Source organism: Heloderma suspectum, chromosome 4, assembly GCF_057233095.1.
Source record: "Heloderma suspectum isolate Gila_16-S chromosome 4, 16-S_ref, whole genome shotgun sequence".
Taxonomy (NCBI): Eukaryota; Metazoa; Chordata; class Lepidosauria; order Squamata; family Helodermatidae; genus Heloderma; species Heloderma suspectum.
The window spans coordinates 37,701,095-37,715,814 of NC_139461.1; the positions used below are offsets into that span (position 1 = coordinate 37,701,095).

At 43.4% G+C, this 14,720-nt stretch overlaps 2 protein-coding genes across 6 annotated transcripts in view; one reads left to right on the top strand and one right to left on the bottom strand.

The window, feature by feature from the left end:
- DPYS (dihydropyrimidinase) overlaps window positions 1–9,881 on the top strand; it is a 73,786-nt gene extending 63,905 nt beyond the window's left edge. The window contains exons 9-10 of the mRNA XM_084848959.1: window positions 2,833–2,935; window positions 5,457–9,881. Of these exons, the coding sequence (XP_084705085.1) occupies window positions 2,833–2,907 (75 nt within the window). The 3' untranslated portion in view covers window positions 2,908–2,935; window positions 5,457–9,881. The remainder of the gene's footprint in view (window positions 1–2,832; window positions 2,936–5,456) is intronic.
- DCSTAMP (dendrocyte expressed seven transmembrane protein) overlaps window positions 1–14,720 on the bottom strand; it is a 105,356-nt gene that overhangs the window by 71,280 nt on the left and 19,356 nt on the right. For 3 of the 5 annotated variants that reach the window (XM_084848960.1, XM_084848963.1, XM_084848964.1), the window contains 3 exons: window positions 8,485–8,811; window positions 7,616–7,709; window positions 6,623–6,975 (listed from right to left, as the gene is read on the bottom strand). In XM_084848960.1, coding sequence (XP_084705086.1) covers window positions 7,626–7,709; window positions 8,485–8,811 — 411 coding nt within the window. In that variant the 3' untranslated portion in view covers window positions 6,623–6,975; window positions 7,616–7,625. Of the gene's footprint in view, window positions 1–5,750; window positions 6,976–7,615; window positions 7,710–8,484; window positions 8,812–14,720 lie in introns of those variants that run through there. The other 2 variants (XM_084848961.1, XM_084848965.1) reach the window with 2 other exon arrangements.

A 14,720-nucleotide genomic window follows, 5' to 3' on the forward strand; every position in this document is an offset into this window, starting at 1 on the left:
CCTTGACTTGATCCTAACCAACAGAGATGACTTAGTGGATAAAGTAGCAGTTACAGGAACTCTGGGGGAAAGCGACCATGTTGTAGTTGAGTTCTTGGTTCTAAGGGAAGCAAAAGCCGAGTGCAGTCAAACGCGTACCCTGGATTTTAGGAAAGCTAATTTTCATAAACTCAGAACAATGATCAGTAAGGTCCCATGGCAAGCAATGCTAGCGAGAAAAGGAGTCCAAGATGGGTGGGAGCTTTTAAAAAAGGAAATTCTCAAGGCACAATCACAAGCAATTCCAACAAGAAGAAAAGGTGGAAGACAACAGAAGAAGCCAATGTGGCTTCACAAAAAGCTTAGGGATGACCTGAAAACAAAAAAGGACACATATAGGAAGTGGAAAGAAGGCCAAGTAACAAAGGAAGAGTACAGGCAGATAGCACAGAATTGCAGGGATGGCGTCAGGAAGGCTAAAGCTGAGAATGAGCTGAGGTTAGCAAGGGATGTTAAAAACAACAAAAAGGCTTTCTTCAGCTACGTCCGTAGTAAAAGTCAGAGGAAAGAAATGGTGGTTCAGCTATTAAATAAGGATGGCAAAACGATAACAGATGACAAAGAAAAGGCAGAGGTGCTCAATTCCTACTTTGGCTCAGTCTTCTCCCAAAAGAGGGTCTATGACCCCCCTGGCAAAGGCGAAGTACAGGCTGAAGGGGCAGGATTGCAGCTTGAGATCGACAGGCATATGGTCAAGGAACACCTCATTACTTTGAATGAGTTCAAATCTCCAGGGCCAGATGAACTGCACCCAAGAGTCATAAAGGAAGTGGCAGAAGAACTCTCAGAACCACTGTCTGTTCTCTTTGAGAAATCATGGAGGACAGGGGAAGTGCCAGATGACTGGAGGAGGGCTAACGTTGTCCCTATCTTCAACAAGGGCAAAAAGGAGGAACCTGGGAACTACAGACCAGTCAGTCTGACATCAATCCCTGGGAAAATTCTGGAGCAGATCATAAAGCAATCCATCTGGAAGCACCTTGACAACAATGCCGTGATTACTCGAAGCCAACATGGATTTGTCAAAAACAAGTCCTGCCAGACAAATCTGATCTCATTTTTTGATCAAGTAACCTCCCTTGTAGACCGTGGGAATGCTGTAGACATCATATACCTCGACTTCAGCAAAGCTTTCGACAAAGTGCCCCATGATATCCTGATGAGCAAACTAGCTCAAAGTGGGCTAGATGAAACAACGATCCGGTGGATCCACAGTTGGCTACAGAATCGGACTCAAAGAGTGCTTATCAATGGGACCTTCTCAAACTGGGGAGAGGTAACGAGTGGGGTACCGCAGGGCTCAGTCCTGGGCCCAGTGCTCTTCAACATTTTTATTAATGACTTGGAGGAGGAGGTGCAGGGAATGCTGATCAAATTTGCAGATGACACAAAATTGGGAGGGATAGCTAATACTTTGGAAGACAGAAACAAAATTCAAAGTGATCTGGATAGACTGGAGCGCTGGGCAGAAAACAACAGAATGACATTTAATAGGGACAAATGCCAAGTTCTGCACCTAGGAAAAAGAAACCAAATGCACAGTTACAAGATGGGGGATACGTGGCTCAACCACACTACAAGCGAGAAGGATCTTGGAATTGTTGTCGATCACAAGCTGAATATGAGCCAGCAATGTGATGTGGCTGCAAAAAAGGCAAATGCTATTTTGGGCTGCATTCATAGAAGCATCGCTTCCAAATCCCGGGAAGTACTAGTTCCCCTCTACTCAGCACTGGTTAGGCCTCATCTGGAGTACTATGTCCAGTTCTGGGCACCACACTTCAAGAAGGATGCAGACAAACTGGAGAGGGTTCAGAGGAGGGCAACAAAGATGATCAGGGGACTGGAAACAAAGCCCTATGAAGAGAGACTGAAAGAACTGGGCATGTTTAGCCTTGAGAAGAGAAGACTGAGGGGAGATATGATAGCACTCTTCAAGTACTTGAAAGGTTGTCACAGAGAGGAAGGCCAGGATCTCTTCTCAATCATCCCAGAGTGCAGGACACAGAATAATGGGCTCAAGTTACAGGAAGCCAGATTCCGGCTGAACATCAGGAAAAACGTCCTGACTGTTAGAGCAAGACGACAATGGAACCAATTACCTGGAGAGGTGGTGGGCTCTCCCACACTGGAGGCCTTCAAGACGAGGCTGGACAGCCATTTGTCAGGGATGCTCTGACTTGGATTCCTGCATTGAGCAGGGGGCTGGACTTGATCGCCTTGTAGGCCCCTTCCAACCCTACTATTCTATGAATCTATGAATCACTTCAGGCAACTCAGATCCCCAAAGGTACTTACCACATGGACTCAGATCATGAATAATTTTAAATTTCACATAGTTCAATAAACTAACATACACAATTGAACAATGGGTATTCTCTAATCCAATAGAAATGACAATATTAGGAGTGTACCTCAGATGGTCCATCTGCAGTTCTCATGTGTAAACAGAGACACAGGTGGACTTCTAGTAGAGAGCTCAGAATGGTGGTAGTTTGAGGAGGTGAGAAAAGTGGCCCTAAAACAGGAGTGGACAAGATATGTGGGCCTCCTGGCCCTTCCTGTGGCTGCCACCAACAAATTCGCTACCAAATTTAAAAGGCCTAATTTTTCCTTCTTTTGAGGAACACAAATAGTAGGTTGCCTCCAACCTAAAGCCTGCCACACTTTCATGCATTTTAAATGCCATTGCGAATTAAGTCTGCACCAGGGAAATGGCAGTGTGCCATTTGGTTTTGGCCAGTTTTTAGGAAGCGGAATGAAGCATATAAAAAATGAAATGTGTCATTGCAGGTCTGCCAGCCTGTTCCTGTCAAGCGAGCCCCGTATGCAGGCAAAGTGATTTCATCCACTACAGAACGAAAATAAATCCCACAGTACAGTTCGTCATCTGCAGGTAACTGTCTCACTCTGCCAATGTAAACTGCTTCATCCTAGTTCAGTTCTACTTGCATGCAACAACTAGTGGGTCAAGATCCACATCAAAAGGTTATATAGCTATTATTGGAACACTTGCCTTTACTGCTATTTTTCAGAAAAGTATGTTTCATTACGCATTTAGGTCAGTTTCAGACTATTTGAACTTCCATGCTTCTCAGCTAAGGAAGCCTTAGAATTGTGGATCAGAGAAGAGACCAGAGAATAATTCAGCACCCTCCCAAAATTACAATTCCCATTATTTGGGGGGGTGGGGAGGGAGAAGGCAAGAGCCATTGGTACTGTAGATGTGCCTCATGCAGCATACAAGAATAATTTCTCTGTAACATGCAGCCTCTTCTCCCAACCCCCACAAAAGGCCTTGTCTGTTTAGAAAAACTGGGGGATTGATTGGTGCCTTTTAGGTTCTTTTAATTCCCTTTGTTTAAGCTCCTCACATTTCTGGCTGCCTGATCTGTACTTGTAGCCAGACATGGCAGTATGACATGCATGTATATTAATTATACAGAAGTAACAAATGAAGTTTGGTCAATGTTCATTGTCCCTGAGATCTACTGCCAGTTCTTCTCGTCCTCTGGGGACCACGGGCCTAACTAATTGATTTGTATATGTTCCAGGGCCTGTAAATCATATCAATAGTACTGCCTCCGCCGGTTCCTGGGACCTCCATATCCATGATTATTTCACAGTGCTTGTCTTTCACTGCTGCTGTCAGACTTCGTTGGCTCCTCCTGCCTGTGCAGAGGAAATGCCAGTAGGAGCTAAAGAACTCTGGGAGTTGTAGATCCTGAGAGACCACGTCTCAGAGGCAGACACACTTATCTCTGTCTCTGACAAGGGCCTGAGCTCACAGCTCACTGTTCAGGCTGTCATTTAAGACCAGTTCAGGCATTCCCGATGTGTGTTGATTAAATACTTGATCGTCACTGCCATCACCCTCTACACACAGAAGGCAACTTTGTGAAGAGGGAAGCCTCCTCCATCTGTGTGGGTTCCCCACATGATCCAGAATGCTTCACTACTTCAAAGGCTTAGCTTTACTTTAAAAACTGGGGGGTGTTTAGATGTTGATGTTTGTGCCACTGCAGCTACTCAGAAGTATGGAATCAGGTGTTAATGCAATGGGTTAGGCTAAAAGAATCAGCTAACTATATTTTGTGTTGCCCTAACTGTGATTTATGCCTACTAAGGGATATGGCAGAAGCAATAGAGTTTGTGCCATATAAAACTGGACCTGTACAAGGCATAGGAAGAAAGGTGCAGTGGCAGAATGATGGATTTTTCTAAACCACCTTCAATTTCTTTGGTCCTGTGAGAGTCTCTACAGAGCAAACTTTCGGCCAGAACATCACTGGCAGCAGTAATCAGAAGGGAGAAGATGGGAGGATTTTAGGTTATTGGGTTTGCACCAGCATCCCTAATAAGGTTTCAGTGGGCACCACTGCACCTGAAAGAGCAGGCTGAGGTGCCCACCAAGGTGTTTTCCCCTGTAAAAGTGAACAGAGTAATTCCTCCATTCAATTGTACAGAAGGAAGATAGTCTTTACTGAGAAAAGCTGGAGCTGGGGGCAAAATGCCCCCTCCAGCTGATTTTCAGCCAGGAGGGCTTTTTTGCTCCCTATACAAGCCTTTGAGGAATTGCTCCTTAGGCTTGTACAGAAGCCCCCCTGTAGAAAAATGACTGAAGGACGGATGAAGTCCACCCCCCACCAGGGATCCTTGTGACAACAACTTCCTTCCTTCCAAGGAGGGAAGAAAGGAGTTGGGGCTGGGGGGAGAAAGAGGAACCAGAGAGAGGGAGAAGGGAAGGAAGAACAGCCAGAGAGAGAGAGAGAGGGAGGGAGGGAGGGAGGGAGAGAGAGAGAGAGAGAGATGCCAGAGAGGGAAGGAAGGAAAGTGAGAGATAGAGAAAGGACAGAGAGCGGAAGGAAGGAAGGAAGGAAGGAAGGGGAAAAAGAAAGGAGCCAGAGAGAGAGAGAGAGAAATAGGAGCCACAGAGAAAAAAATAAGAGCCAGAGAGAGAAAGAGAAACTTGCCAGGGAGAGGGAGAGAAGGAAAAAGAGAAAAGAGCCAGAGAAAGGGAAGCCAGAGTGGTAGTACATACGCGCGTGTGCACACACACCCACACACAGGCACACACACTCTTAAAAATTTTGTGATTGCACTCCACCTCCTTACAGCAGTCAGTTTGCAGTAGTGCCCAAGGCACTTTTTCAAAATGCCGTATGTGCCCAAAGACCCAAAAAGGTTGGAGACCCCTAGTCTACACAATATTCATTTCCTCTGTTATTGAGGAAGGGACAGGACCTCTACAAAGGAACAAAAACTATAGCTTCAGAGGTATGAAGAAAACTATCATAATTCTTACAAGCTCTTTATGCATTAATTCTGCTATTGCCTTGCTTTGTGGTAAATTGCCAAGTAGAAGACATCTTCCTTTTGAAGGTTTATATTCTGTCATCGCCCTCTTGTCTCTGTAGGTCAAAACCAGACAAGAATTATTCTGATTCCCTGCTTAGGCCTTCTGTTTTGGAGCCATATTCGCCTGCAATTTTGATTTCAAGCCTTGAAGATTCCTGAATGATTTACCACTATTTACCAGCTGTGATTATCCTATTGAATAGACTTTCTCTCTCTGCTGTTTTGCTGCCTCCCTTGGAAACTTTCAGAACAACGTTCTCTTTCACTGAGGACATTATATTCCCATGTCGATATTTTCTTAGGTCCACTGTAATTTTACATGAGAACACAAGAGAAATTGCCACACCCCAGGTCCATATTTATATTAGGTTTTAATATACTCCTCAGGATTAAGATGTCAAACTGAAATGAGTTATTGGATCGGCCTTTCATGAGGAAACTACCAACAATATGGGCAGTATCCTATACTGCTGCTGCACTCCCACTCATTCTGTTGCACCAGCAGGACCCACTCGCTGGCACAACAGGGAGTTAGTGCTTTGTAAAGGAACCCTGGAAATGAGCAGAAACACTTGTTTCTGGATTGGGACAGGTCCACAGAGCTCCCTTCGCAAGCTCTAATGACCTGTCCTGTTCCAGAAATGATAGTTTCCACTCATTTCTGGTTCCTTTACAAGGTGCAAACACTCCATTGCGCTAGTGATAGGTTCCACTTGCGTTTGGGAATCATAGGATACTGCCCTATGTCTATAATAATAGGATAAAGCTATCACATAATTGCACATGGATATCCATGTACTTTGAGGTCAATCACTGTCGCTGTCCCACTACATGGTATTGTGGTTCTCTCGGCCTCTTTTTATATCTGGCTTATAGCAGCTAGGCTCCTTGGTGTGGCACCATTAGAGCTCATCCAGTGTGGATCTGATGTCTGAAAAATCAGCACACATGCCCTCACTGTCTCTTAGAATGAACAGTGCTGAGCTGGATGGACCTTTGCCTGGCTTGGATATAAGGCACCTCATAACTGCTAGTAACTCACTAATCTCAGGCAAAAGTATTCCCAGCCCTAATACATGAGGTCCTGTAACTAGAGATGACTGGGATTGAACCTGGGACCTCACACAGGCCACTCATATGGTTTTACAACTTAGTGATGACCTGCTCTGTTGCCCCACCTATCCTATCCCTACGGTTGGAAAAGAATACTCAGTTCCCCCTAACTGAACTCTCCAACCTTTTATTTGCAATCCCACTGGTACAAATGCATGCTCCCAGCACATGGAAATGAAGAATTGAACCATGACCCAAAACATGTCGAAATGCAAGTGTGGAGTAATTTCTCTGGGGAAATGAGTCATTCACAGTGTTGAGATTTTATAACAGAAAAGAGACACACACAACCTTTCAGCATTGTCTACATTATAGGTCATACTTCAGGAGTGTCAGTGGCCTGGATCCTGCCAGTTTTGATTGCCATCCCAAAGCAACTGGGTCAGCCCATCATTAATTTTTCAAACTGCGGCTGATCTTATCTGTGGATTTTTCTGGAGCAAACGTGACATCTTTTTTCATTGCCTTTAAAAAGAAGAAAGTTCTGCATTTTAGAATGTGGATGGGAAGGGCGAGTCAAAGGCGCAAGTCGAGGATTTCATACACAGTGTCACGGGTGCATGCAAGAATGAAGGAGGAGATGGGGGAATTTGAGGTCACGGCACCACTAGAAGCAACATTAGAAAAGAAATCCAGTAACCCTAATTGGCTTTGAATAACTAAAACCCTTCATTTCAAATCTGCATCGTTCATATTGAAAGCTAAAGTTCTTTCATCTGTGAAAAATAAAACTTGAAGTGGAAGGTGGCTGGAGGGACTGATGACACTTGGGTGATGATAGATATATAACAGGAAAGAAAATACCCACCCATGCAAAAGAACAGTGGAAAAGATAAGAAAAAGGCGGCAGAAAGGAAAGGGAAAAATCTGAGTTCTCATAGAAGGCATAAAGAGGCAGACTGAAACAATATTAAAAAAAAAAAGTGAAGTACAGAGACGTATTTCTTTCCAGGATGTCAGGATAACAACTTTGTACATTTTGATGACTTCAAAACTGAATGATGAGGTGAGATTCAGAGGTGAGATCAGTGAACCAGTGTAAGAAAAATCAAATGTGCCAGACGGTTTTTTCACTCATAGAACTATGGATTTCTTTAAACATTACCTTTACGTTGTTAAAAGCTGCTGTCTTTTTCCACACATGTTTCTTTCTTCCTGGCATTTCTCATTGCTCGGAGTATTGGGAACCAGAAATGTAACTGAGAAGAAAGGGAAAACATTTATTTTTACAAGTGTGAATACCAGTGATGAAATTGCAGGTGCCTTACCTAGCTTCTTTCTTTGTCCAGAGCAGGGGTGGGGGGAGAGCTAAGTTTTTACTCTCCTCCTTTCTTCTCTGAAGAAGAAGAGGGAAATAATGAGCAGCTTAGCACCCTTGTCAAGCAAGATGGATGCTAAGCATTCACTCCCCTTCATCTTTCCTGCAGGGGAAAGGGAAGCTTTAGTTAGGAACAGAGGAAGCTGCCTAAGTTATACTGCGTCAGACTGTTGGTCCATTTAGCCCAGTATTGTCAACACTGGCAGTGGCTCTCCAGGGTTTCAGGCAGGATTACTTCCTAGCCTTACCTGGAGATGCTGGGCATTGAACCTGGGACCTTCTGCATGCAAAGCGTGTGCTCTACCACTGAGCCACAGCCCCTCCCAGGTACTTAATTCAGGGATCTAATCCCCCTGAGCTCATGAGAGTCATTACGGCAGTGATTTGGCTGGGGATATGCGTGCAGTGCAACATGAGACCAGCCAATGCAGAAGTGGCTTCCATGTTTGTCAAAACATTTCCCTTCTGCCATGCACAGGGAAAGGGGGAAGCATCAGCACTGATGCCAGCTTAAAGATAGAATTGAGTCTTTACAAGGTACAATGATTCTGCTGCCTAGTCCCATTAGATGGAACCTTTGTGTGGTGGCTTCTAGGACTGGGGTTTCAGTTTTAGATTCTCAGCTAGCACTGTGTTCCATGCTGTTTGTAATTTACCGTTGCAATCCAGTTTAGTTTCCTTTTCGCATTTCTCTCGGAAAGCTTTGATCTTCTGTTTAATAATTTTTTGTGCAGATACTCTATCCGTTTCATATCTGTGCTTGGAAAGAATGACGTTGTCACCAGTATTTTAAGTTGTGTAAGCGTAGAAGTCAACAGCCCAAGCACTGTTAAAGTGAAGACGATGGCTCCCAGTTGGATCCATGTTGTAGAGAGGGAAAAAATTGGTTTGGGGATACAGGCTTGCTCAAAGAGAGGAATCTTAAAGGAAGTCTTGTGGTCAGCTATCTCCCCATTATTGAAGATGAATTTATAAGCATTTTTCTGTATAGGAGAAATGAAAACAAGTGATAAAAATGAAGTTAGAATTAGTGTTGATCCCTCCTAATACACAGTATTTCAAAGGCAATCATGTGGAAGTATTCCAACTCAACAGTAAAATTCCTCCTAGAATTCTCTGTGTGTGTTTTTGTGTTACAAGACGTTAACAGTCTCTTAGTTCAAACTTCCTTTGGGCTATTGCTTAAGCAAATAGCATCCCTTTGACAAGTAGTGTCTTGCAACAGCAGCATATGCATTGTGGTTGAGAGGGATTAGATAACAAGAACTCTGCTGGATTGGATTCCTGGTCCATCTATTTTCCAACAGTGGCCGGCTAGAGGCTTCTTGGAAGCTGGAGAGCTGCATGAAGAGACTCACCTTCCCCCCCTATTCCCCCAGTAATTGATATTTACTGTAATCTTTGTCAAAGAAAGCTTTGGCTATGGGATGGTATCAGAATGTAATAAAAATAAATTTAGTGGCATAGTGCTTCTGAACCTAGAAGTTCCATTTAGCTAATTCCTCTTGATAGACCTGTCCATAAATTTGCCCAATCCCTTTTAAAGCCATGTATGCCTATGGCTGTCATCACTTCCTGTGGCAGCAAGTTCTAGGAGTGTGCATTTGTTTTACAATAAATGAAAAATCAAACCAAATGGGACGCATTTGGTTCATCTTTTTGTTTGTTCTGAAATTAATGCCGTAAGTTCTGAATGACTGATGAACAGATACGAATGGACTTGTTTTTGTTGTTCCATTCATAACTCATTTGCTACTCACACATGCATGAGGCGAACTTACCTTTCTTGGGCAGCCACCATTTCATTTTCCCAAAATGCCCCAGAAAAACTCATTCTAGGGGGGAAATGGCAGCTGCCAGAGGGGATGGTTATCTCTCACATGCACATGCCCCAGAATAATATGACATCTGGGACATTCTGGGAAAATAAACTAGGGGCAGCCACCAAAACTGGCTCCATTGCTGTTTCCACAGGCAGTAAAATCCAGAAAGGGAAAAGCAAGTCAGAAAAACCACGATTAAGCCAAATGTACAATTAAGAAAAACCCCAATTAAACCAAAGAAATAGAGAAAATGTGATTTTAATGAATAAGTAATAAAACAAATGAGGCTTTGAATAATGAATATGAATAGAATAACGAAATGAAAACAATCTTGCATATGATTAGCGAACTTCATAAATGAATTATGAATTGAAAAAGGAACTTGTTTTGTCTGTCTGAAATATACTGCCAAGTAAGTTTATTGCTGGGTTCAAGTATTATGGGAGAGGGAGAAAAAAAATCAATCAACAACACACCATGCAGAATTATGTAATCTTCTATCCTCTTTCTGTCATCTTCTTTCTAATCTATATAGCTCCAAACATTTTAGCCTTCCCTAAAATTGAAGATGCACCAACCTTTTGATCATTTTGGTTGGGCATTATTATACTGGCTATTTTATTTTCAGGTTAGTTAGCTCCCCTAGCAGGCATGTTTCCAGTTCCTAATGGTGGAGCTAGGAGGTTGGGACTGGGCATGGGGGCAAATCCCACATTTTCTCTATAGCATTGATCACTCCCTAACATGTAGTGCATGGGAAAGTTTTGAAATAGGTGTGTGTGTGTATGAAGAAGTTTCTGCTTTATTTCCCCTCTAAAGAGTAAATTACCTGACACATAGGAGGAGGGAAAGGAAATGTCCCTGTCCCATCACACAGCAGCAGGTGTTAATTAAATCCCTTCCTGTTTCCTTGTAATTGGAAGCTAAGCACAAGTTATATTGGTGAACCCAAATGCCCTGCTCTCTGGAACACCCGAGTTTCTTATAATTGCTTCTTGGATAAATGGTTTCTTTAGGGGAGAAAGCAAAAATTGATTGCTCAGCAGAACCAGCTTTAAGAGGAAGTAATGGGAAATTCACCTGCTGAGAAGCAAAAAAAATTAATGCAAAAGGAAAGAACTTGGATGATGCCTCTAAACCAGGCAAATCTCTTGATGTCTATTAGAAATTATTTAGTTCTCAAGCATACCAAGGGATTGTGCCCTTTATGTAAGGGGGTCATCAGGATCCCCTCTTGCATCTATTTGGTAGGCCTATAAATCAGCTCGCACAGCCAGCTATTGATCTGAATTAAATAGTTCTAAAAACTGCACACAAGTAATAACTTCATATAACCAGTTTAAGAGATATCAAGAACAGGATACGTTTATCACCTCCTAGTATATCCTCCTGTCAGGGTTCCTCTTATGACCTGAACCCCCTGAGCAGCTCCTTACAGATCTCTTGCCTTCTTAAGATTCCCACCTTCCTTCTTTTAAACTTCCCCTTCCTAATAACATGGGGTTTAGGCTATAGATGTGGGGTGATTGGCACACCAGACACTTGAGATTTAACCACAACAGATTACTGGTAAATTAAAGCTAGCAAATCACAACTAAAGGCATTTACACAATAGAGCTGAGTGATATAAAAGGCCGTAAAAGAAAATAAAAGTTGCAAAGTGCAAGTTCCTTTACCCTATCTGTACTTAGATTCCTCCAGCCCGCTTCTTCCTGCTCTGGTCATCTGACTCTGCTCTCACTGCTCTGGTCTTTCTGGCTCTATTCTTTTATACCATCCTCCCCCCAAACCAAAAGTACTGCTTCAAATCTGAAGAAATGAAACTTAATTGGGGAAATGAAACTGAAACTTAGCCGGGGAAATGAAGCTGCTCCTCTCAGGGATACCTCCTCCCAATAAAAAAAAACAGGCCAATAAGCCTGACGCTCTGTAGGCCTCAAACCTTCACACCTCCCTTAGTAAGGGACAGTGTATCTCATATCAATTGGGGTTGACTCTGGTCAATAAGCAGAAAGCACTCTGCACATGTTCAAGCACACTCTGATTTCCAACAAGGCTACAGCTACAGAGAAATATATAATAAGCTAGTTCTTCATATGGGAGACTTAGATGTTGTTGGTTTTGGCTGGAGCTTACAGGGAGATTCTGTCTCTCTATCTCTATCTCACTGTATGGAGAAAAAGAACCTCCAGAACTCCAGGGCTTCTTCCAGATCTGAGAGTCCTCTAGTGGCCCTCTTCTCTGTCAGTCCTGGTGGGCTTACTTGGCTGTGGTGGCAGTACTCTGGGCTGGGGGGCTGGGTCTAGCCACCCATTTAATTTCCCACAATGCCCCACAGTGATGCTAGGTCCCCCAGGGCAACCCTCAACAGTGGGCCCTGACAAGGGTTTGGGGCCCTGGCATCTGCTCAAGGGTCCGAGGTGCTGACACCAGCCATATATATATATATATATATATATATATATATATATTCTATCCTGCTGTATATCATTAAGATCTCAGCACAGCATGCAGATAAAATCAGTGTAAATAGTATAAAACAATAAATAAGTTAAACACCTAAAAAAATATTAAACTATTAAGCTAAAACCAGTTAAAATCTAAAACAGAGAACAGCTAAAACAATGCTAGGGAATGCATGTAGCCCTCAAAGGCTTTGGTAAAAAGCCACATTTTTACTTGGTGCTGAAACAAGACCAATGTCTGTGCCAATTGGGCCTCCAAGGGGAGGGCATTCCACAACCAGGGTGCTACAGCAGAGAAGGCTCTCTCCCATGTCCCACCATACTCTTGTCCCATACCGCTGTCCCAGTGCACCTTCCATTCAGACCTTGAAGAAAATTCTGGCTTGAGTACAAACAACAAACCAGCCTGAGCCTAATCTTTAAAGTAATAAAGTCTCAGGCTGTTTGTTGTCTGTTTAAAGTTTAATGGCTGAGTTTTGAGCTCAACAAGCATCATGAGTTTATGAGCAAGGAGTGAGGTCAATCCCACTTCTCTAGGCTTACCCCTGCCTATTTCTCCATCCTGTAAATAGTGGTAGTAATTGATAATAAGGGCTGTAGTGCGGATGGTATGAGAGGAGGATTCCCTCCCACTACAATTCCACAGATCTTTATAATCCTGCTGCTGTTGCTGTGATTACAAATGAGTAGTGGGAACAGTTGTGAACTCTTTTCCTCAGCAGCTGATGCTGCTCTGTAATATTAGCTTGATATGCAGCCATCAGCAGGGGATCATGTTTCTAACTAGGGATGAGGGAGAAGTTTTTCAGTTCATGAACTTACAATACGAACTTAGCTAATTTCACACCTTTGAACCGCCATGTGAACTGAAACTCAGTTATCCTTTGAAATTTGGAACACTGTTTCTTTGCAGTGGAGTTCTCCAATCAAAAAATGCATACAACAATGCATACATTAGGGGAAATAATATTAAAATGTATTCTATTGGGAAAACTGCTTGCAAAAATGTGTATATTAGGGAAAAATTGATTTATTAGGAGAAATGTGCATGAAAATGAATTTTCATGTTATCTTTTAAAAACAAAATGGTCAGTGTTCAGGACAAACTGAACATAAGACTAAATAAATTCTCAACATTCAAGATGAACCAAACTTAAGATCTGAAAACTGAGAGAAACTAAAATTGACAGACCTATCCATCACCATGTAATTCACCACCCCCTCTGCAGGCAGTCATGCTCTGCAAGTCATTCGCAGGCAAGGAGGATCCTTGCAGGGCCTTCTCACTTCCCCCTGCCTCTTGCTCTCCAAGGTAATGTTTGTTTTGCTTGGGGAAGGCTGAGGAGGGAATGCAGGGAGGGCTGGGGAGCAGTGGGGCTAGGGTGCAAGCTTCATTTTGACTTTGGCTCAGCCTGAAGGGGGTTTGACATGACTTGGAAGTGGTGCTAGACTTGTCAAGCTGAGGATATTCACATGTTGAGCTTCCCTCAGTTGAAGTCTTGCCTAGGAGCAAATCAGGCCAAGGTTGTTTGGGTAAAGCAGAAACCCTCAGAAATGGTCTGGACAGCCGAGTCCAGTTTTTTCACTTGCCTTGCCTGACTTCTTCACACAGCACATAGTTAAGCTATGGAATTCACTTCCACAAGATGTAGTGATGGCCATCAACTGGAATAGCTTTAAAAGAGGATTGGACAAATTCATGGAGGAGAAGGCTATCAGTGGCTACTAGTCCTGATGGTTGTATCCTACTTCTGGTATCAGAGGCAGTATGCCTATGTCCACCAGTTGTTAGGGAACATGGGTGGGAGGGCACTGTTGCATTCAATTCCTGCTTGTGTGTTTCTCTTGGGCAGCTGGTTTGCTGCTGTGTGGACAGAATGCAGGACTAGACAGACCCTTGGTCTGATCCAGCATGGCTCTTCTTATGTTCTTATACACCATGGTGATGGAAACAGCAACTACCATATTCTCCTCACATCTCCTTGCCCTAGAGTATTTCTTCCAAAATACAGTCTCCTACCATGACTGGGCCTACATAGAGCACCTTGCTCACAATTCCCAAGATAGAGACAGTGGTTGGGATGAGGGATTATGAGAACATGTCCTTCTCTTTTCCCACCCAAGGCAATCCACTGCAGTTGATCAAAGGCAGCAGGTATGTCTTGGCCAGGGGGAGAGAGGCTTCTCCTCTTCATTTCACCATCCCACAGTCCTTTATCCCGATAGCTATGTCCATACTTGGGCTCATGATCTGAAATATTAGGGAAAAAATTTGGAATGTGTGAACATGCAGTTGCCCTATGCTGTGCCAGACTATTGGTTCATCTAGCTGAGTACTGTCTACTCCAGCTTTCCCCAACCAGGTGCCCTCCAGATGTGTTGGACTACAACTTCCAGCATCCCCAGGCAGCACATGAGATGCCAGGTTGGGAAAGGCTGGTCTACTCTGACATCAGTTTGCTACATTTGGGGGCAGAGGACTTTCTTTATCCCCTGCTACCAGAGATCTTTATAAGTAGAGATGCCAAGGATCTTCAGCATGCAAACAATGCTAGAACCTGTGCTTTACCACTTAGCAATGGCACCTCCCAAATTTTGTGCCTC